This window comes from Oncorhynchus mykiss, chromosome 6 (assembly GCF_057628025.1).
Source record: "Oncorhynchus mykiss isolate SJ-2025 chromosome 6, ASM5762802v1, whole genome shotgun sequence".
Taxonomy (NCBI): Eukaryota; Metazoa; Chordata; class Actinopteri; order Salmoniformes; family Salmonidae; genus Oncorhynchus; species Oncorhynchus mykiss.
The window spans coordinates 25,667,294-25,690,635 of record NC_143027.1 but is presented as its reverse complement, the minus strand read 5'-3'; the positions used below and the strand labels follow the sequence as shown (position 1 = coordinate 25,690,635).

The 23,342-nt window shown below is 43.1% G+C and overlaps 2 protein-coding genes across 3 annotated transcripts in view; both read right to left on the bottom strand.

Moving 5' to 3' along the window:
* Positions 1-11,071, bottom strand: part of hmcn2 (hemicentin 2) — a 62,911-nt gene extending 51,840 nt beyond the window's left edge. Inside the window, exons 1-9 of the mRNA XM_036979721.2 lie at positions 10,454-11,071; positions 6,596-6,666; positions 6,093-6,251; positions 5,880-6,002; positions 1,635-1,806; positions 1,391-1,497; positions 1,151-1,271; positions 805-1,068; positions 561-705 (exon numbers count right to left, since the gene is read on the bottom strand). Coding sequence (XP_036835616.2) covers positions 561-705; positions 805-1,068; positions 1,151-1,271; positions 1,391-1,497; positions 1,635-1,806; positions 5,880-6,002; positions 6,093-6,251; positions 6,596-6,666; positions 10,454-10,727 — 1,436 coding nt within the window. The 5' untranslated portion in view covers positions 10,728-11,071. The remainder of the gene's footprint in view (positions 1-560; positions 706-804; positions 1,069-1,150; positions 1,272-1,390; positions 1,498-1,634; positions 1,807-5,879; positions 6,003-6,092; positions 6,252-6,595; positions 6,667-10,453) is intronic.
* A 3,031-nt stretch (positions 11,072-14,102) lies between these two features.
* The window catches only part of LOC110525598 (neuronal calcium sensor 1), a 32,533-nt gene continuing 23,293 nt past the window's right edge, over positions 14,103-23,342 (bottom strand). For both annotated transcript variants that reach the window (XM_021605849.3, XM_021605848.3), the window contains exons 5-9: positions 21,080-21,158; positions 20,546-20,634; positions 20,168-20,245; positions 18,615-18,728; positions 14,103-15,709 (exon numbers count right to left, since the gene is read on the bottom strand). In XM_021605849.3, the coding sequence (XP_021461524.1) occupies positions 18,630-18,728; positions 20,168-20,245; positions 20,546-20,634; positions 21,080-21,158 (345 nt within the window). In that variant the 3' untranslated portion in view covers positions 14,103-15,709; positions 18,615-18,629. The remainder of the gene's footprint in view (positions 15,710-18,614; positions 18,729-20,167; positions 20,246-20,545; positions 20,635-21,079; positions 21,159-23,342) is intronic.

Genomic DNA, 23,342 nt, shown 5'->3' with positions numbered 1-23,342 from the left:
TGAAACAAAGACCTTTCTTCTGAAACTCGTCAGTCTATTCTTGTTCTGAGAAGTGAAGGCTATTCCATGCGAGAAATTGCCAAGAAACTGAAGATCTCGTACAACGCTGTGTACTACTCCCTTCACAGAACAGCACAAACTGGCTCTAACCAGAATAGAAAGAGGAGTGGGAGGCCCGGGTGCACAACTGAGCAAGCGGACAAGTACATTAGAGTGTCTAGTTTGAGAAACAGACAAGTCCTCAACTGGCAGCTTCATTAAATAGTACCTGCAAAACATCAGTCTCAACGTCAACAGTGAAGAGGCGACTCAGGGATACTAGCCTTCTAGGCAGAGTTCCTCTGTCCAGTGTCTGTGTTCTTTTGGCCACCTTAATCTTTTCTTTTTATTGGCCAGTCTGAGATAAGGCTTTTTCTTTGCAACTCTGCCTAGAAGGCCAGCATCCGGGAGTCACCTCTTCACTGTTGACGTTGAGACTGGTGTTTTGCGGGTACTATTTAATGAAGCTGCCAAGTCTAGTGTCTTAGTGTGTTCAACGAACAGAAGAGACAGATACTCACTGGAACAACTTATCCTCTCCAAGAGACACTCCACTCCGGGTGAACCTCAGCCTATAGGGAACATCGCTCTCTACCGAACAGCCAATCATAGCGGGCTGCATATAAAAGCTGTTCACCACAAGGGGCATGCTCACCGCTGGGGGATCTGTTTCAAGACAAAAAGGAGAGGAGGGAAGAGGTCACACACCGGACTAGGGCTGTCTGTGAGACAGTAGGGTGGAGACTGAGGAGAAGGGTCTCTTACCTGGGATGATGTTTGTGTAGGAGACACTGGACAACCTCTGGAAGCGGTAACCTTCCACATCCTTCCCTGTCACCTTGAGGAAGAAACTTTGGGAAGGAGTGCGAAATTCTGGGACACTCCAGAGTCCTCGGCTGCCCCTGTCAGAGGGCAGAGGCACAGGGAGGGTGCGTAGGGAGCGTCCTGACCCTGACACTAACTCCATATGACTCAGCTGACCTGGTGGCTTCAGTCCTGTACACTTCAGTAACACATGGGCTGGAACTCCTATAAAAGGGGAGGAAAGCCAAATGTTATTCAATGCAATCACATATACATACAAAGATGTAAAAGTACATGTACACATTACCTTTGATGGGTCTCTCCCTGGTATAGTTGAACTCAGACACTGGTATACTGGAGAACCCAGCCCGGAAGTCCAGATTGCTGACCCCTGTAACTCTCAAAGTGTGGCGGCCACCACAGCCCACCTGGTCATAGAAAGGGGTCATTCAGTTGTTGTTTTGTACATCAGAGGTGACTAAATCAGTTATCTCATTCTCAATACAGGAAGATCACAACCCTGTCAGGAGGTGCTACGGTACAGTACCTTCAGAGTCCAGGATCCAGGTCGGGGGAACTTCAGGTTGACAACACGGGCTGAGTTTGGGATATTCAGTAGCTCTGTGAGGCCCTGCTCCACTCCAACAATGCGACCTAAGCAATTGAAACACATAACAATGTAATTTCAAAATGTGAAATAGCATTTGATGTTCAGCTAAATGGATATATATTATTATTCTCAAGTAGTGACAATCTTTTCAGTGAGAATACATAATGAAAGCATAATGTACCAAGGGGATCCCTGAGCTCGATCTGAGGGGCTGGCCCACTAAGTGACACAGTGAACTCCTTCAGGCTGGGGTCAAAGGGCACCTCCCACTGGTTCTCCTGAGCACTGTCATGGTTGGAGGAGAGCAGGTGGACCTTCAGGCCCTGTACTGTCTCTTCCACCCACTTCAAGACCTGGCAGGAAAGAAGACATCATCTCAGCAAGACAACAGCACACCTCACACCCCACACAGCTAGAGGACAAACTAGACAGGGGTGGTCTGGAACCTGTCACACTAGACTAGACTATATAGACATTCTGGCAAAGACCTCTACTGGAAACCAAATCAGAGTGAAAGGACAGGAAGGATGTGCATGTGACCTCATGACCCATCTCTGATTCTGAAACTGTCTGCTTCAACACTGCAAGCTGGTCTTTGTCTTTAATAATTATTCAGCTGAGACACAGCGGATGAGGACCATTCTTCCATCGCCAAAGTATGTCTCAAAGGGATCTTCCATAAACAAAAGGAAAGTGAAACAGCTCAACTGTCAAAAAGATAACATACAGTTTTCTGCACTCTTAAGCATGAATTCCCCAGAGGAGTTTATCTCACAGTGGAAGGCAGCACACTGTCCTGCAAACCACCTTTAATGAATCATGGGATTGGTTCTCCTGTCCTGGCTTTACAAGAGCCTAGGAGAGATCTATTCCAGATTATAAACAGGTCCAACTGTGCAGGATAAATGCAGACTATCAATGGATCAACTGTTTTACTCTGTATTATCTGAAAAATTGGGTGGGCTTTAAATAGCAGATGTGGCCTGAGAGGACTGGTCTTGTCTGGAGTTGATGGGATTGTGGCGGCTTCACTGAAATGAGGCTCATTATCTTGTTCTCAGAGGAAAGTTGACCCAATGCCTGGCTTCTGCTGAGACTGAAATAACCCTGGGTGGCTTGATTGCATTCAATTCCAGTAGTAAACATCACTGAGTATACTTTTCCCCCATGACTATTACAGTAGAATATTTGAACGGTAGAATTTTTATCTTTGAGTTTTCAACCCTGTAGGTGAAATCATGCTGGTGGTTATGAATCAGAAGAAAAACAACCTGTGTCCTTTCTCCTTTACAGGAAAAAGAAGAGCATAACCCGCTGTGTAACTGTGTCTTATTCATTTCACTGGCTGGACCATCCTTTTTTCCATCTTTCAAGTGCTTTACAAGCAACTGTGGTCTTGTATTTGATTTGACCCCATAATCGTGAGGGCAGACATTATGGTTGCATTGTGTCTATAATAAAACAAACTGAAAATGGCCCCTCTGAAAAAAGGGGCTTATTCAACACATCTTCATATATTTAGGAATAATGAAGATTGGAGTGAGCAAAGCCTTTGATAATTTAATTAGCAGGCCTCCCCTCTCTGTGTACCGGCCCACTGGCTCCTCTCAGCAGCTGGTTCCTCTCAGAGTTTACAACTGGAAACAGCTGTAAGGTCTGCCACATGTGCAGCCGTCCCCAGTGGAGCAGGAAACTGCTGTAGAGTGAGCTACATCTTCCACAAACCGGTGTCTATTTCATCTCCAGCACCCAGGGAGGACACAGAGCAGACATTCATCTCCCCACAGCCTTAGACAAAGGGACATGGAGACACCGAGACATTCATCTCCCCACAGCCTTAGACAAAGGGACATGGAGACTGTCTGGTCTGACCAAGGTGTGTCTCAAGGAACATGCTGTGTTCTGATGCTGCTGCTACAGCCACTCCCTGCCTGAGCCATGGGGAATCCAGAGAATCTACGGGTTTTTGAAACCTCATCCGCTGTGTCTCAGCTGAACTGGCACATGCCGGGATGTCAGGAAGAAGCATGCACTGTTCTTTACTTCCTCCAGCTTGGTGGTTGTCTACAGGGATTCCTCTTCCTCATGCCCCTTTGAACCCCTCCAGTAGACCGCCTGACTGATGGTTTCTCTCATCGTGGTTGGGGAACCTACAGACTACAGCCCTCCTTGCAGACAGGGGTCACCAAGCTCCTGCTCTGAGGTTAAGACGCCACCACCATCGCGGTGAGAGAAGAGACGGGGTGCCAGGAACCAGGCTATTAGGCCAGATCAGTTCCAGATGGATCTCCGTTCTCCTATTGGACGGGAATGTCAAAACACCTGCCTTGCCTTTCCCCCAGACAACAGACAAGAGTCTACCACATCTGTCTTCCTGTCTCTGGCCTAGACCACAGAGAATGGCTTTGTTCACTAACCTCAGGAACACGACAGAGGATACAGGTTAACTGGATTTCATTTATATTTTCACAAACACTCCTGTCGCTTTAACTCACTACTGGGCCCACCTGAAATCATTTGGCCAATGTTATCAGTGGTTATTTTATGGAAGGAAGTCCAGCTATTTCAGAGAGGAGTGCATGTGGATCACAGGAGGATGGTGGCACCTTAATTGGGGAGGATGGGCTCGTGGTAATGGCGGGAGTGGAATAGGTGGAATGGTATGAAATGCATCAAACACATGGGAGCCATGTTATGGATGCCATTCCATTAGCTCCGTTCCAGCCGTTATTATGAGCCGTCCTCCCCTCAGCAGTCTCCACAGGTGTGGATTTGAAACACAAGAGACACGAACATGCATTGGCCAGGATACTGCCATGGTGATCATAAACAGTCTACAGTATATTATAGATGGGAGGGCAATAACTCATGAGCTCATGGCCTGTCCTGTCTCTTTCTCACCCTTATTGAGTCTAAGCTGAGGCAACAGAACAGACATCCACAATATGCATGGATTCGTGCATGGATGAAACCTCCCAGAGCCCAGAACGATTTCTCTTGGCCAGGTTCTCAGTCCTCTTTACATCCTTCACACACTGAGAACTGAGGATAGCCTCTGTGATCATTAGGACCATTAGTGTTAGTGTTCTTGTTCTACCCGAGCTCGGGATTGTTGGGCTATTTGCTCCAGTGATAACAACAAGTTAAGTCTTAAGAGTTGAAGGAGTGTCACACACAAGGTTTCACAATGAGCTGTTGTGTGTGGACTTGGAGCCAGCTCCAGTGGGCAGCTGTGTTGGAAAGGGAAGCCATGACAGATCATATCCTGGGATTAGACAGTAAAATAAGCAGTCTGTTTTCTCTCCACCTCTCCCCCCGGGACCACAAAACACTATGTATATTTGATTTGGCAACAGTTTATTAAACTCATATTAAGGGGGAAGATGTTAGTTAGACGTGAGGTATTCGTGCGGTTTCTAAGGATTAAAGGATTTACATTCATTTAGTAATAACATGCCACCTAGGAGTTACAATCCCACTGGTTGTAAATGCAACTGAAATACGGTAGTAGTTCTCCATGTGGCTCCATACTAAATGAGCAGAGAGAATAGCATGACATTTTAATAATGGGTCACATTAAAACATAAAGGCACTCCTGCCACTATCTACACTCGGGCCCAGGTTGAGAGGACTGGTTTCTATTGGGGGGGGGGGGGGGGACAAGATAGCTCCTCACTATTAACCATCATAACGCAGCACAGCACTGTCCTGCAATGTGGACATGACATTCAGACACTCCTCAATGAACTGTGGAGGCTAGGAAGTGTTCATAGAACCAAATCCCACAAACATACACACATGCAACATACATACTTGTATACATAAAGACCTGCATGAGTTGAAAGAAAGCAGACACACATAAAAACACACATTGAGAACTGGGTTCAGGGGTTCAGTGGGCCACCTCCCCCAGTGAACAGTCATACTTGGCTCCAGTGTAGAGCTGCCCTCTCCTCAGCCCAGCCATCTCATGTGATGATATTCAGGATACCAGTGTCTCTCCCAAAGGAAACCGGCTTCTTTTATGTTTGATTGGGAGTTATTGAGCCTCGTTGAATTTGGCTTCCAATATTTGGGGTTCAGTTACATGATAAGATAAAGGAATCACTCACCCCTACTATGTAGTTCCTGGTGAGTTTAATATTAACTTCGAAAATATTTGATGTGTGTCTATGAACTATACAATGATTACATGTTCGGGTGATATGGGATTCATATCGCTAGTCTTTCAACTGCTTTCACATATCAAATATTCTCCATAAACCATTTGTTCACTTGAACCCACCTGCATTTTATTTAACCCATGTCCTGAAGAGACAATAAACCTTTGCTTCTTACAGAAAAATCACACTATGGTTGACCATTGACTCAGCACACCCTCGTCAGTATGCTTGAAAATAATATCAATTTGTTTGATGACTCTCACCTCATTGACTTGCTGCTTGTTCAGATGAAAGATCTGTCCAGAGCTGGTGGCAGCGATCTCCTCATAGGCTCTGTACCCAGGCTGAGAGCGGTCTCCGCAGTCCCCAGTCAAAACAAACACAACCTGGGTGCACACAGAGGACAGCAGTGGAAGGTTATTATTACTGAATTTATACTGAGATTATTGTAATCATACATTGCAATCAATCATTACCTGTGACTGTCGGAGCTGCACCAGTTGCAGCACGTCCCTTTTGAGGTGGTAGTCCTTGGCCCTGGCGTCAGTGAACACGTAGATAAAGGAGCCTGGTAGAGACACCTCCAGGGCCTTCTTTATGGCTCCTACACTCATCTCTGGACAGTCTCCACCTCCCTGAGAGAAGACAACACACAGACCATTGATCCAACGCCATCACTGAGGGCCTCAATAGGAACAAGCAATACATCACTATGCATAGACCTGTGCTATGCTGTGTAGCCTAACCATAGTCTTATTGAGGTTAGAAAACAATAGTATACTGTATTGACTATAGAGTCTATGGGCTTTATATTCTAAATAGTCTGCATTTCTATTGTACAGATCCTGCATAGCCTACCTCTTTCCTGGTCTACAGATTGATATCAAGCATGTACAGCCTATCCTATGGAGTCTGTCAGATGTTCTGGCAGAGGTGGTATAGCTCTAACGTTGTAACAGGCTTTGGTTATGGTACACACCTGGACAAACAGCTCCTGCAGATCCTGCTGGAACTTCTTTGGGTCAGTGGTGATGGACACAGGGCCAATGTCTAGGAGAACACATCATGTGGACGCTATTAACATTATACATGACGAATGGCTGGATAATCAAAGGACAATCAATAAAGGACGAATATGTAAGATAAAACGATAGGTCAGTTGCACTGGATAATTCTAGGGTTCTGGATGATAGTCCATGGTTAAATGGTAGTCCATGCTGCTCCCTCAAAAATATTGCTTGCAATACCCTAATTCATTAGTGGTGGACAATTAAGTATCACATACATGCTAGATGATATAATAATATAGCATGTCTGTGGGGGTATTGTGCCATCTCTGGGTCAAAAAGCCCATGATGACTGAGTAATCATTAGTTGTGTTTAGTGCTGAAGTTAAAGCGCCAGTGCAGTCAAACAGCAAACCACCTTGCATCCCACTGCTGGCTTGCCACTGAAGCTAAGCAGGGTTGGTCCTGAATGGGAGACCAGTGTTGGAGTGTTGGAGGGCCAGTAGGAGGCACTATTTCCTCTTGTCATTTAAAAAAAAAAGATTCCAATGCCCCAGGGAAGTGATTGGAGACATTGTCCTGTGTAGGGTGTTAACCCCGGTGTCCTGGCTAAATGATTGTGGACTACAGCAAAAGGAGGACTGAGCATGCCCCCATTCTATAGGGGCTGTAGTGAGAAGGTTGAGAGATTCAAGTTCCTTGGTGTCCACATCAACAACAAACTATTATGGTCCAAACACACCAAGACAGTCGTGAAGGGGGCATGACAAAGCCTATTCCCCCTAAGATGATTGTCATGGGTCCTCAGATCCTCAAAAAGTTCTACAGCTGCACCATCAAGAGCATCCTGACTGTTTGCATCACTGCCTGGTATGGCAACTGCTCGGCCTCTGACCGCAAGGCACTACAGAGGGTCGTGAGTACAGCCCTATACATCACTGGGGCCAAGCTTCCTGCCATCCAGGACCTCTACACCAGGCGGTGTCAGAGGAAGTCCCTAAACATTGTTAAAGACTCCAGCCACGCCAGTCATAGACTGTTCTCTCAGCTGCCGCACGGCAAGCAGTACCGGAGTGCTAAGTCTAGGTCCAAAATACTTCTTAACAGCTTCTACCCGAAAGCCATAAGACTCCTGAACAGCTAATGGCTACCCAGACAATTTGCATTGCCTCCCCCCCTCTCTCTTTTACGCTGCTGCTACTCTCTGTTTATTATCTATGCATAGTCACTTTAACTCTACCTACATGTACATATTACCTCAATTACATAGACTAACCAGTGACCCCGCACATTGACTCTGTACCGGTACCCTCTGTATATAGGCTCGCTATTGTTATTTTACTGCTGCTCTTTAATTATTTGTTACTTTTATTTTAAATGTTTTACTATTTTTTACTTAACACTTATTTTTCTTAAAACTGCATTGTTGATTAAGGGCTTGTAAGTAAGCATTTCACTGTAAGGTTTTACACCTGTTGGTTTTGAAATTCACAATCTGGCCCTCAAACCATCATGGCCACCTAATCATCCCAAGCTTTCAATTGGCCCATTCCTCTCCTCTGTAACTATTCCTCAGGTGGTTGGTGTAGATGAGCACGTGTTCTCAATCAACTTACCTGGAAAAATAAGGGATAAATGAAAGTCAAAAAGGTTGAAATAATACTTTTTTTTAAACCATTTGAATTTAAAACAATCACAGTAATGATTTGATTTTGGGATAACAAATGCCTGCATTGGACCTCTTCCCTCTCATACTGCAGTGTATCCCAGCATGACAAATAACAGCCTGCTAAGATCTGACACTTATTTGGACTCCTTCAAGGGATGATTGATGTAGCAGTAAACATTACCCGACAAACAGAGAATATATTGTTTGTGATAGAGAATAGCTTAGCATAAAGAACAGTATTTCACTCAAGTGTAAGGGATGGGCCCGGTAGGTTGGGGTGGGGCCAACGTATGTGTGTTTTTGTGTGTGTGTTTGTGTGTGTACGTGTGGCGGGTGTGCTTCAAGCTTTGCCATCAAATTGCAAGCCTTGCTTACTAAATATAACTATTACAATAGACATTGATCATTTGTGGGCATGTCAGACTGTCAGTCTGCCTGGTGATTATTTCTTGATCGCTCTCTCTCGCTCTCCCACCGTCTTTTTCTTGTCAGGCTTTTTAAATATTTGTCCCCACTTCACTCATAAAAGCCCATAAAACATGGATACTGTCACGCCTCTTTGTCAATCACCCAGTTTCTTTGCAATCTCAGGAGTTTTACAAGGTCCCCAAAGACAGAATGTGTGGAGTTAGTGTAGCTAGCCGAGCACAACATCCCCCTCCCAACTTCCAGCTCTTAGACCCAGGCTTGGTTACTGGGGCTGGTAGGCTTTCCGGAGGGGTGGATGGGGGGTGATTGGGGTAATTACACACAAGCAGGCAGCATATGCTTCTCATCAGGGCTCAAACACCCTCCCCCCAATAGGGCACTCTCTATTTTCAAACTCCAGCTTTCCCATAGAGGGAGATTGGAAGAGGGACGCTTGGGGAAGAAGCTTACCTGTTGCCATCCCCTTTAGCCCAGTTATCCTGTTCCTCTGCGTGAGTCATGTTAAGCACACTAACTGTAGCCTCAAATGTAGCTGGGTTGTTCCACCAAGTCGGGCCTTTTGAGATGTGTAACTTAAAGATTTTCTGTTGTTGTTGATATCACCTCATTTTAACATTCTGTCATAAGGAGCACATGTTCAACGTAATACAACACCTGCTTTACCATCTCAAGAGGTTTATAAAAGTGCCAAATAAAGTGACAGGGTTGACCATAACAGGGTTGACTTTAATCAGCCATAAATCCCCTTGTGACAGGGGAAATGGAAGCTTGTTGGGTGCAACAGAGAGGGGCAATTGAATGCAAGCTTCACAACAAACAAAAAAAAATTGTTAAAATACTTCTAGGTTGTCTATCTATGGGTAACAGGGTTGAAGTGTTACAGTATGCTAGACTCACTCGGTTTTCCACCAGAAAATGGGCAAAAACAGTAGAGCCAGCCAGCTCGCTTGCTTTTATATTATGATTTGACTATTAGATAGATGTTCAATGCTTCTTATATTTATATATTTTAAAAGGAATAGTTTCAACATATTAAAACAAGAGTTCAGTTCACATAACAGGGTTGACCTTAAAATGAGAGACAGGTTGTTTTTTGTTAAAATGTATCACTACTCACATGAAATAAATACTAATTTCCAGAAATGACTTTGCCAAAGCAACAAAATAACTAGGACAATGATGGCGAAAACTTGGTTAAGTTCATTAAAATCTTCCTGGAATTTTGGCACATTGGCAAGTCTTTATTCATATACAAATCTGATTCATTTAATTCTCCATGTGGTCTATATTAAAGGGCACTTCATTGAATACAACAGGCTTTTAAAATGTTATTCAACATTGGTGCACAACTTCTAATTAAAATATCAAAGGGATGTAAAAGGTACTCATTTCGTGGAAAGACCCAATTAGTGTCTTATTTTTCGAATTTGTTTATCTTGAAACAGAGCCATAAACATCTGTAATTTGTAGTTTGCTTCCAGTTAAAAACCTCAGATTAGCCAATGGATAATAATTTGCATAATATAAATCAGATAAGGTTATACTGTATAGGCTACAGTTGATTTGGCTAGTAAATATTATGAGTGAATGCAGGAGACTGAAATCAATTGTTCATGTCAATTGTTTAATGTAAATAATGTAGGCCTATTGTCATTTAAAAAAAATGCTAAATCTCTTACTCTTGTAAGAAATAATTAAGAGTTCTGCAACTTTTCATCTTTTATTGTTTTACCTGGATCATGAAACGGGACGAGGACAAAGTTTTTGATGGGTCTGGTCCTCCGGTTGAGGGTCTTTTCCAGGATCCGAGAAGCGCCCTCTATCACCTGTTTGAGGTCGTCGTACATTGAGCCGGTAACGTCGAACACAAAGGCCAGGGTTGAAGCGCTGTCACTGTCCATGGAATCAAAGTCCTTCTGGACCCCCTCAACTCGCAGGTCAGCCAGTACTTTGGACCCGCAAATAAAGAGCGCCAAGACAAGGCACTTCAACATAATACCGGTCATTATCAATTCACTGCATCTGTTTTTGTTTTCAGAAATGTAACAAACCAGTTAAAACACAAAATTTTGGGCGAATAAAAAAAATCACCTATAGAAATACAGTTATTGCCAAAAACAACTCAAATCCAAAAATCATTGGAAATGTTGCCTCAATTGAAATGCACACCGATCTAGAGTAGATGATGTAGCACGTTATTTCCTCCGAGTTACATCCATGTACAAACGTTTGGAGGGACTGGAACGAGCTTCTCCCCTGGAGAAATGGAACGCTGAGCGCTCAGAACGGGGGCGGAGATGGGTGTTAAACGGGTCCTGAGTAGGAACAAGCAGATTTTTTTTGTGTGTGTAACTTGACCCGGCTATGACTTCCAGCCCCAACCCCATATCCTACATTCTCCTGGCTGGGTACACTTTATCTAGCAGCATTGGATCCGGCCAACCTAGTCTGGTGCAAAGCAATTGTGCACAACTTTTACAGTGGATAATATTTGTGGTCATGACTGAAGAGCATTGTCCAAATGGCTTGGGTTTTATAAATAGCAGCGTTTATATTCAGCTGGCATCTAATTTTGTACATGCTACTCTCTGGTAGTAGCCTGTCATAACAGTATACTATCCCTCTGGTGCATGAATGGAATCAGTGGCCTGACAAGATACAGAGAAATACTGTACCAGATGTGTTTTCAGAGGAAAGGTTTAGGAAGCCAAACGTCTCTTTCTCTTCAGATTACACATTCTGATAAGAGCGGATACTTACTTCGATTGCATCACATGCTGAAGCATTCGCTCTCAGTGATCTATTGTCTGTATTTTTTTCATTCGATTTATTTGAGCCCAAATAAATATGTAACTGTCACGCCATGCAAGCCGTGAGACCGAGGTAGCATATCCGTACATTTGGCGAGGAGATAAGGCAACCTACATGAGGAAGGAAAGGGGATGTCTAGATTGTGGACAATTCAGAGACCCAAAAAATAACCATTGGTGTCTGACAGGAAATAACAGGAAATCGACAGAGATTTAGAGTCACACTTCTGTGACTAAAGGAATTATCATTTCAGTCTCCTATTCCACATTTCTTCTTACACAAGAAAAGCATATAAAAGATAAACAATACCTTTTATAGGATGCTGCTGCAAAACAAGAACTTAAAGCTGCTTGCTACAATGATAGACATGTTCTCTTTCTGAACCAACCAGGTCATAATTCAGACAAACAGCTCATTTGGAAAGTATTCAGACCCCTTGACTTTTTCCACATTTTGTTATGTTACAGCCAAATTCTAAAATGTCTTTTCCCTCCTCATCAATCTACACACAGTAACCCATCATGACGAAGCAAAAAACGTTTTTTAGACATTTTTGCAAATGGATTACAAATAAAAAATTGAAATATCACATTTACATAAGTATTCAGACCCTTTACTCAGTACTTTGTTGAAGCACCTTCGGCAGCGATTACAGCCTTGAGTCTTCTTGGGTAGACTTGTATTTGGGGAGTTTCTCCCATTCTTCTTTGCAGATCCTCTCAAGCTCTGACAGGTTGGATGGGGAGCGCCACTGCTCAGCTATTTTCAGGTCTCTCCAGAGATGTTTGATCAGGTTCAAGTCTGGGCTCTGGCTGGGCCACTCAAGGACAATCAGAGACTTTTCCCGATGCCACTCCTGCGTTGTCTTGGCTGTGTGCTTAGGGTCAATGTCCTGTTGAAAGGTGAACCTTCGACCCAGTCTACGATTCTGAGCGATCTGGAGCAGGTTTTCATCAAGGATCTCTCTGTACATTGCTCCATTCATATTTCCCTCGATCCTGACTAGTCACCCAGTCCCTGCCGCTGAAAAACATCCCCAGCATGATGCTACCACCACCATGCTTCATTGTAGGGATGGTGCCAGGTTTCCTCCAAACGTGAAACTTGGAATTCAGGCCAGAGTTCACTCTTGGTTTCAGCAGCCCAGATTATCTTGTTTCTCATGGTCTGAGAGTTCTTTAGGTGCCTTTTGGCAATCTCCAAGCTGGCTATCATGTGCCTTTTACTGAGGAGTGGCTTCCACTCTACCATAAAGCCCTGATTGGTGGAGTACTGCAGAGATGGTTGTCCTTCTGGAAGGTTCTTCCATCTCCACAGAGGAACTCTGGTGCTCTGTCAGAGTGACCATCGGTTTCTTGGTCACCTCCCTGACCAAGGCCCTTCTTCCCCGATTGCTCAGTTTGGCCGGGCGGACAGCTCTAGGAAGAATCTTGGTGGTTCGAAACTTCTTCCATTTAAGAATGATAGAGGCCACTGTGTTCTTGGGGACCTTCAATGGGGACCTTCCCCAGATCTGGGCCTTGACACAATCCTGTCTTGGAGCTTTACAGACAATTCCTTCTACCTCATGGCTTGGTTTTTGCTGACATGCACTGTCATCTGTGGGACCTTATATAGACAGGTGTGTGCCTTTCCAAATCATGTCCAATCAATTGAATTTACCACAGGTGGACTCCAATCAAGTTGTAGAAACATCTTAAGGATGATCAATGAAAACAGAATGCACCTCAGCTTAATTTTGAGTCTCATAGCAAAAGGTCTGAATACTTATGTCTGTTTTACATTTTTTATACATTTGCTAAGGTTTCTGAAAACCTGTTTTCGCTTTGTCATTATGGGGCGTTGTGTGTAAGTTGATGATCATTTTTTTTATTGAATACATGTTAGAATAAGGCTGTAATGTAACAACATTTGGAAAACATGAAGAGGTCTGAATACTTTCCGAATGCACTGTATGAGCATGGCACGCTTTCGTCCTCCTTTTGCACCACGTAGTAACTCCAATTCTAATGGCTCGAAGATCTCCTGCACTCAACCAGATGGATAAGAATGAACAGACAGTGTTTAACTTGCTGAGAACCTGCCTAGCCTGTACCCAGCCACTATAAACCCAATCACTATGACTTTCACCCACACAGTGATGGCACATCAAGAACATCACTACTTCTTAATGGACTATTTGAAGTGAGGCAGTCTGCTGTAGGAATACTTAAAGTTAGGGCATAAAAGCTTACACTGTGAGCCTATGATGTTAGACTAGAGTATGGGTTTGAAATGGAAAGCACTCTTTACTCATATCTATGAACTGTCATACAGCTCTGTTTAATGAACAAGTTAGTCTTTGTTTCACCAAGTGAGACCACCAGGCTATGATGGATAAATCCCTAATTAATGATAACAGGGTCATTTATGTTTCAATTGTACAAAAGCCAGAATCTCCATTAAAAAAATGCTTCAACCACTTTTTGTCTGAGTTCTGTTCCTGTATCCCATTTCGAATAAAGGGTATTTGAGGGAACCGAGCCATGATTTAGGAAACAAATTCAATTACACAAATGTAAAGGCAGCCACTTTTAAAATGATTTTTATTCTGTGCTCTGTGTTCTTAAATGTAAATGACAGCATAGGGGGAAATTATCTTTCTCACTTGAGTAAGGCTAAATCAATGAAGCTGACAAATACCTAATGTTCAGACTGAAATAACCGAGACTGGAGGGGAAAAAGCTTCATCGCATGCTGGGATCTGTGATTTCTGTTGAACACACAGGACAGACACAAAGACGACAGGCTCAAACACACAGCCCGCAAACAGCTTTACAACGAGAATGTATGCCTGTTTGTTCTCAATAGCCGAAGCCTTGTGTATACACAAGGTGGAGTAAGATGCGCTCAAAGGAAATAATGAGCCTCAATTGGGGTATGTCAACTGTGAAGAATTACACTGTGTTGCTTGGTCATGCCATTCAAGAAGTGGCTTTAAACATTACAGTGCCTTGATGGTAGTGCTGATGGGAAAGGGAACAGACATCTAACACAATAGGAGGCACATACCACAAACATAATAAATGAATCTTTACAAAAGCCACTCCCTGCCCACTTTCCCCTCAAATAAAAATATAAAAGAAAGGAAGCAGTTTGTTTTTGAAGGAGGATGAAAAAAAGGCATTCCATTTAAAAAAAAGTCTTAGGCTTCATTTCATGTGAATAACCAGCACTCCAACAAATGCAGCAAAGCAACAACTATTAAATGTTACACACCTATTTACACTGAGTGCACAAAACATTAGGAACACCCGCTCTTTCCATGACATAGACTGACCAGGTGAATTCAGGTAAAAGCTATGACCCCTTATTGATGTCACTTGTTAAATCCATTTCAATCAGTGTAGATGAAGGGGAGGAGATAGGTTAAAGAAGGATTTTAAAGCCTTGAGACAATTGAGACATTCATTCTAATTGCCTTTGAACAGGATATGGTAGTAGGTGCCAGACACACCAGTTTGAGTGTGTCAAGAACTGCAACACTGCTGGGTTTTTCACACTCAATAGAACTGAGGCTGTTCTGGGGGCAAAAGGGGGTGCAACGCAATATTAGGAAAGTGTTCCTCATGTTTTGTACACTCAGTGTATACTATATCATATGTACATGGATTTATAAACAAGTTGATCTCTCTCCACACTCTCAAATCAGTGCCTGTTGATGTCTCCCGCTGTAGTCTTTCAGGTAGCCATGTCACACCACTATGGCTCTGTTGAGCGCCGTTCACAGTTCACACACACCTCAAGGGGTATCCTCCAGTGTAGACCACAGGGAAAAACAACCTTTAGACTCTCTCTAAAGCTGGTCTTCAGTGCTGTCCATCCCTTGTTTGAGTTCTTGAATGAAGTCCACAGACATATACCATCAACAAATTCCTTCCTCGCATGTTACGTTCAGTGTCTCTTACCCTCTTGCCCTTGTTTTATTTTACATGTTGTAATATCAGAGGGCTCCGAGTTGTTTTCAATGCTTAGTGGAGATGAATATGTGCAATTGAGGACAGTATTACACAAGTCTGTGCCCGCCTCCTCACCCTCCCACGTCTCCTTCTGGATGGTGCATGGAGGGATGTTGATGTTTGTAGATGCTTCTTCTCATAGCAGGTGTGATGGCACTGTGTTAGATTCACTTGGGAATCTGTAATAATAATCACCATTGAGTTCAATGTGGCAATGAAATCAGACATGGAAACAAACAGTGCAAGATCCTATTGACAATAAGGGACCCTGAACTCTATAAGAAGTAAATGCAAGGCTACTTTAAACCCAAGCGGCCCCATGTATCTGTCTATATTGAGCTCAAAAACTCTGTCACATGTTGAGCCGAACATCAGCTACAATTGGCAATAATGGGCAGTTGAATACATTAGACAGAGGGAGGAGACCAGCTAACTGTCCTCTCTGCAACTGTAGTCTGACAATGGTTGCTCTGCATTGTTTTTAGACCATGCGAGTCTCTGCCCACTGTAATATAATGTCATCCTCAACAGATCAATTGACCACACAATTCATAGTTTCTCTAATTATAGCAACAACAACAAAAATGAGATTGTATGATATGTAGAACCATGTGACATTGCCATCACTGGGATGCTGCATGATTAAGATAAAGAGATGAAGATCACTTTATTGGTCAATTACACACAAGGTCCAACCAAACTGTTACTTCAGCTTTTAACCCGACCCCTCCGAAAGACACATACATACATACATACATACATACATACATACATGTACAGGTTTTTACATATACATACATACATACATGTACAGGTTTTTACATATACATACATACATGTACAGGTTTTTACACATACATACATATACAGGTTTTTACACATACATATACAGGTTTTTACATATACATACATACATATACAGGTTTTTACACATACATGTACAGATTTTACACATACATGTACAGGTTTTTACATATACATACATACATATACAGGTTTTTACACATACATGTACAGATTTTACACATACATATACAGGTTTTTACACATACATATACAGGTTTTTACACATACATGTACAGGTTTTTACACATACATATACAGGTTTTTACACATACATATACAGGTTTTTACACATACATATACAGGTTTTTACACATACATGTACAGGTTTTTACACATACATGTACAGGTTTTTACACATACATGTACAGGTTTTTACACATACATATACAGGTTTTTACACATACATATACAGGTTTTTACACATACATGTACAGGTTTTTACACATACATGTACAGGTTTTTACACATACATATACAGGTTTTTACACATACATATACAGGTTTTTACACATACATATACAGGTTTTTACACATACATGCAGTTGAAGTCGGAAGTTTACATACAATTAAGTTGGAGTCATAAAACTTATTTTTCAACCACTCCACAAATTTCTTGTTAACAAACTATAGTTCTGGCAAATCGGTTAGGACATCTACCGTGTGCAAGACACAATAAATTTTCCCAACAATTGTTAACAGACTAATTTATAATTCACTGTATCACAATTCCAGTTAGTCAGACGTTTACATACACTAATTTGACTGTGCCTTTAAACAGCTTGGAAAATTCCAGAAAATGATGTCATGGCTTTAGAAGCTTCTGATAGGCTAATTGACATCATTTGAGTCAATTGGAGGTGTACCTGTGTATGTGTTTCAAGGCCTACCTTCAAACTCAGTGCATCTTTGCTTGAAATCATGGAAAATCAAAGGAAATCAGCAAAGAACTCTGATTTTTTTTTGAGACCTCCACAAGTCTGGTTCATCCTTGGGAGAAATTTCCATACGCCTGAAGGTACCACGCTCATCTGCACAAACAATAGTACGCAAGTATAAACACCAAGGGACCACGCAGCCGTCATACCGCTCAGGGAGGAGACTCGTTCTGTCTCCCAGAGTTGAGCGTATTTTGGTGCAAAACGGACCAAAATCCTATATATATCCACAGTAAAAAGACTCCTATATCGACATAACCTGAAAAGCTGCTCAGCAAGGAAGAAGACCCTTCTCCAAAACCGCCATAAAAAAGCCAGATTACGGTTTGCAACTGCACAAGGGGACAAAGATCATACTTTGGAGAAATGTCTTCTGGTCTGATGAAACAAAAATAGAACTGTTTGGCCATAATGACCATAGTTATGTTTGGAGGGAAAAGGGGGTGGCTTGCAAGCCGAAGAACACCATCCCAACCATGAAGCATGGGGATGGCAGCATCATGTTGTGTGGGTGCTTTGCTGCAGGGGGGACTGGTGCACTTCACAAAATATATGGCATCATGAGGCAGGAAGAGTATGTGGCTATATTGAAGCAACATCTCAAGACATCAGTCAGGAAGTTAAAGCTTGGTGGCAAATAGGTCTTCCAAATGGACAATGGCCCCAGGCATACTTCCAAAGTTGTGGCAAAATGGCTTAAGGAAAACAAAGTCATGGAGTGGCCATAACAAAGCCCTGACCTCAATCCTATGGAAAATTTGATGGCAGAACTGAAAAAGCATGTGCGAGCAAGGAGGCCAACAAACCTGACTCAGTTACACCAGCTCTGTCAGGAGGAATGGGACAAAATTCACCCAACTTATTGTGGGAAGCTTGTGGAAGGTAACCCAAACGTTTGACCCAAGTTAAACAATTTAAAGGCAATGCTACCAAATACTAACTGAGTGTATGCAAACTTCTGACCCACTGGGAATGTGATGAGAGAAATAAAAGCTGAAATAAATCTTTCTCTCTACTATTATTCTGACATTTCTCATTCTTAAAATAAAGTGGTGATCCTAACTGACCAAATACAGGGAATTTTTACTAGGATTAAATGTCAGAAATTGTGAAAAACGGAGTTGAAATGTATTTGGCTAAGGTGTATGTAAACTTCAGACTTCAACTGAACATATGCAGGTTTTTACAAATACATACATATACAGGTTTTAATATATACATACATATACAGGTTTTAATATATACATACATATACAGGTTTTAATACATACATACATATACAAGTTTTCACTGCTTTACTCACCTAACACTTCATGCCTTATACCAGCCCATCGTACAGTGACAGTGCCTGCACAATGGAGGGGTCTGCCTTGGAACCCTCCTGAAACTCCTGCAGGGTCAACTTGCCATCAGCATTCTGGAATAGGAATACAGGAGAAGAGAATGCAATGGAACTGCAGCTGTATCACAGATCAGGCTACATTTACTCTATCTTACCAGCAGGGGGCAAAAGTGTTTCTCAAACAAATCCTGAGTAAAGTACCAGAGCCTGTTCAACACGGCTTGGCTGATCTAGTTCAGTGCACTTGGATGGTCAGCTCTCTTCCCTCTGCCCATATAATTGACTGAGTGCTGTTGCTGCGCTCTGAAGCCAATCCTATTGGCTGATTCTGGCACCGGGTATTGAACTGACAAACACCCAAGCTGGCTCTATCTCATCTCTCACTAAGCCGAGGACGAGGAGGTCCTGAGTGAGCTGACTGGGCATTAGCACTGGGCTGTGGTGGTGAGGATAAATCTGTGGTGTTTATACACCGCAGGCAGTGTTGGTGACGCTGGAATGGCTATGGCTAAGAGGTTAAACTACACTCCCCGCCTCACTGCACTACAGCACAGGGACAACAGTAAGAACAAATCCACATTGTCTTTTCTGTTGATTTTGCTAGTTAGTTCATTACAATAGTACTGCCACTTACTTGAACAACAGAGTGATCTATAAGTTGTACAACAAAGTGCAAAATAGCTACCAACATACCAAAGATCAACACGTAGTTACATAATTATATCATATCATAAACCTCCCTTGGGTTGTGCCGTGGCGGAGATCTTTATGGGCTATACTCGGCCTTGTCTCAGGATGGTAAGTTGGTGGTTGAAGATATCCCTCTCGTGGTGCGGGGGCTGTGCTTTGGAAAAGTGGGTGGGGTTATATCCATCCTGTTTGGCCCTGTCCGGGGGTATTATCGGATGGGGCCACAGTGTCTCCTGACCCCTCCTGTCTCAGCCTCCAGTATTTATGCTGCAGTAGTTTATGTGTCGGGGGGCTAGGGTCAGTTTGTTATATCTGGAGTACTTCTCCTGTCTTATCCGGTGTCCTATGTGAATTTAAGTATGCTCTCTCTAATTCTCTCTTTCTTTCTCTCTCTCGGAGGACCTGAGCCCCAGGACCATGCCTCAGGACTACCTGGCATGATGACTCCTTGCTGTCCCCAGTCCACCTGGCCGTGCTGCTACTCCAGTTTCAACTGTTCTGCCTGTGATTATTAATATTTGACAATGCTGGTAATTTATGAACATTTGAAAATCTTGGCCATGTTCTGTTATAATCTCCACCTGGCACAGCCACTCCTCATAGCCTGGTTCCTCTGTAGGTTTCTTCCTAGGTTTAGGCCTTTCTAGGGAGTTTTTCCTAGCCACTGTGCTTCTACGCCTGCATTGCTTGCTGTTTGGGGTTTTGGGCTGGGTTTCTGTACAGCACTTTGAGATATCAGCTGATGTAAGAAGGGCTATATAAATAAATTTGATAACCCACGGTGGTGGTTTTGGGTTACTACAGTGTTTTATATAGCGATATACCTTGTCCATCATGGCAAAAATACGGTCCACTCTCTTCTCAGGTGTATTCTCTTCTTCTGGTAACTCTACAGTGTTCCCCTGGAGTACAGAGGCAAATATACTGTCAATATACTTGTCAATGTATTTTGTGGGGGTGGCAAGTAGCCTAGTGGTTAAAGTGTTGGGCCAGTAACCGAAAGGTTGCTAGATCGAATCCCTAAGCTGACAAGTTTTTTTTTTAATCTGTTGTTCTACACAAGGCAGTTAACCCAATGTTTCTAGGCCATCATTGTAAGTAAGAATTTGTTCTTAACTGACTTGTCTAGTTACATGTAAAACACTATGTGCATGCTACCATTTCTCTTTGACATTGGAACATTTTAGCATTGTATAACTTACCACCATCAGATATATGGCATCTACGATGTTTAACATCTCGTCTCGTGTGATGTAGCCATCGTTATCAAGATCATACAATTTGAAAGCCCCTGTAAAGACAGCAAAAAAAATGGTGAATGCCCAGTACTGACTGTAAATAAAGTTGTTTTGAGATTGTGCAGATGGGGATCGGTGAGTGTATGTAGCCTTTATTTTGTACTAATGTATTGTATGCTTGCCAATCAGATTGAAAATGAGTGGCTGTGTGTGGGGGAGTGGAGTAGGATGAGGGTTTTGAAATGGAATGAACCCCTGCATAGTCAGAACCATTTCCCCCAAATATCCAAACCCAGGGCTCACACAGTAGGCAACATAATTTAGCTTAATGCGTTACCATGTCTAACTATCTCTTATTTGTTGTCTTCTGTGAGCCTGTTAAGCTCTTTGTTTTGTTCATGCATAACAATAGGATCACAAAGAGCCAGGTCCTGTCACTGAAGTGTCAAAGTGCATCTGGGGGTCACTGCATAATGTGAAGGGGTCATCTCTCCTTACATCTGAGCTTCTCGTCCAGCGTCCCCCGAGAGGTCACCGACAGGGCCTGGATGAACTCAGAGAACTCTATGCGTCCATCCTATTCAATGACAGAAAGAACAAGAGAGAGAGAGAGAGAACGAGGGATAGGGGAGTCAGACAGGCAGAGTGAGAGAGCGAGAGAGGGGGGAATAGTCAGGCAGCAAGAGAAAGAGAGAGTGCGAGGGGGGATAATAGAGAGAGAGGCAGAGGGAGAGACAATGAATATCTTCTTTCACACTAACACCCCAATACACTTTGTTTGGTCTATTGCTGAAAATGGGACAGACTTGTGCTCCGTGTCCGCTGCTATTTCTGCACTGCACCTGGCTCTCCCCCGAGGCTAAAGCATGTCATCGCTGGTCATTAGCGAGATGGATGCGTGCTGTACGATATTTTGAAAGTTATTACACACTCATAGAAACATTGTATATTAAAGCCAAATAAGTTTCACAGCTTTCACATCGATTATACATCTGAAATGGACATCACAGGTTTCTCCCTCTGTCCTACAGGGTAAAGCATTCTCCAGGCAGTTTTATTTCGCTCCAGCTTTCTTGGATTCCCTCACAGCATCCTGTCACAGCACTCAGAAGAATTTCCAATTACCTTCCAAAAATTGGGGGCAAATCGGTGGCCTGCAGCTTACTGCTGCAAGGGTTCAATTTGTGCAGTACATGGAAATGTCTGCCAATAAGAGATAGTGGTCAAGTATAAAATGGAGTCATAAAGCAGCACTAACAAAGACAGACTGGCTGGTCAGACTGGCTGCAAATTCAGCTCTCTTGAAGCTGTACCAGACTTGCACTAATGTATTCTTTAATAGTGCAGAGTATTTTGCTATTCATGCTCTAAAGCAGCATATCTGTGACAGTAGCTGCTCCTAGTAAAGCCTGAGAATTGACACCTTGGATAGGATAGTAGTTCCCCACTGCTCATATTCAGATAGTCTGACCCCACTATTAAGACCAATGTGTTCTCTAACTACAGGGTGCTTAGCACAAATGAAGCACATAAATAAAGAGCAGAACCAGTGTGTGTGTGATCTCCATGGCACAAAACCCATTACCCACAGGCTATGGCCGCCAGGGGTCATCGGCCAGCCTGGAAGGGCTGTTCTTAACAACACATAGTCCATTTCCCTTTCATTTTCAGGCACCTCTAACCTGTGCTTTGTCAACCCGTCTCACCTCTGATTGGCCCCACAGAAGGGACTCCTTTCTGTGCTCGGATTCCACCTCTGATTAGAGACCATTACACTGCACAACCAGTACCATGACTAGACACTACCAGCACCATGACCAGGAACTACCAGTAACATGACTAGACACTACCATTACCATGACTAGACACTACCAGTACCATGAGCAGACACTACCAGTAACATGACTAGACACTACCATTACCATGACTAGACACTACCAGTACCATGACCAGACACTACCAGTACCATGACCAGACACTACCAGTACCATGACTAAACATTACAAGTACCATGACCAGGCACTATCAGTACTAGACACTACCAGTACCATGACCAGACACTACCAGTACCATGACCAGACACTACCAGTACCATGACCAGACACTACCAGTACCATGACCAGACACTACCAGTACCAGACACTACCAGTACCATGACCAGACACTACCAGTACCAGACATTACCAGTACCATGACCAGACACTACCAGTACCATGACCAGACACTACCAGTACCATGACCAGACACTACCAGCACAATAACCAAACACTACCAGTACCATGACTAGACACTACCAGTAACATGACCAGACACTACCAGTACCATGACCAGACACTACCAGCACAATAACCAAACACTACCAGTACCATGACTAGACACTACCAGTAACATGACTAGACACTACAAGTACCATGACCAGACACTACCAGTACCATGACCAGACACTACCAGTACCATGACTAGACACTACCAGTACCATGAATCGACACTACCAGTAACATGACTAGACATTACCAGTACCATGACCAGGCACTACCAGTACCATGACTAGACACTACCAGTACCATGACCAGACACTACCAGTACCATGACCAGACACTACCAGTACCATGACCAGACACTACCAGTACTATGACCAGGCACTACCAGTACCATGACCAGACACTACCAGTACCATGACTAGACACTACCAGTACCATGATTAGACACTACCAGTACCAGACACTATCAGTAACATGACTAGACACTACCAGTACCAGAC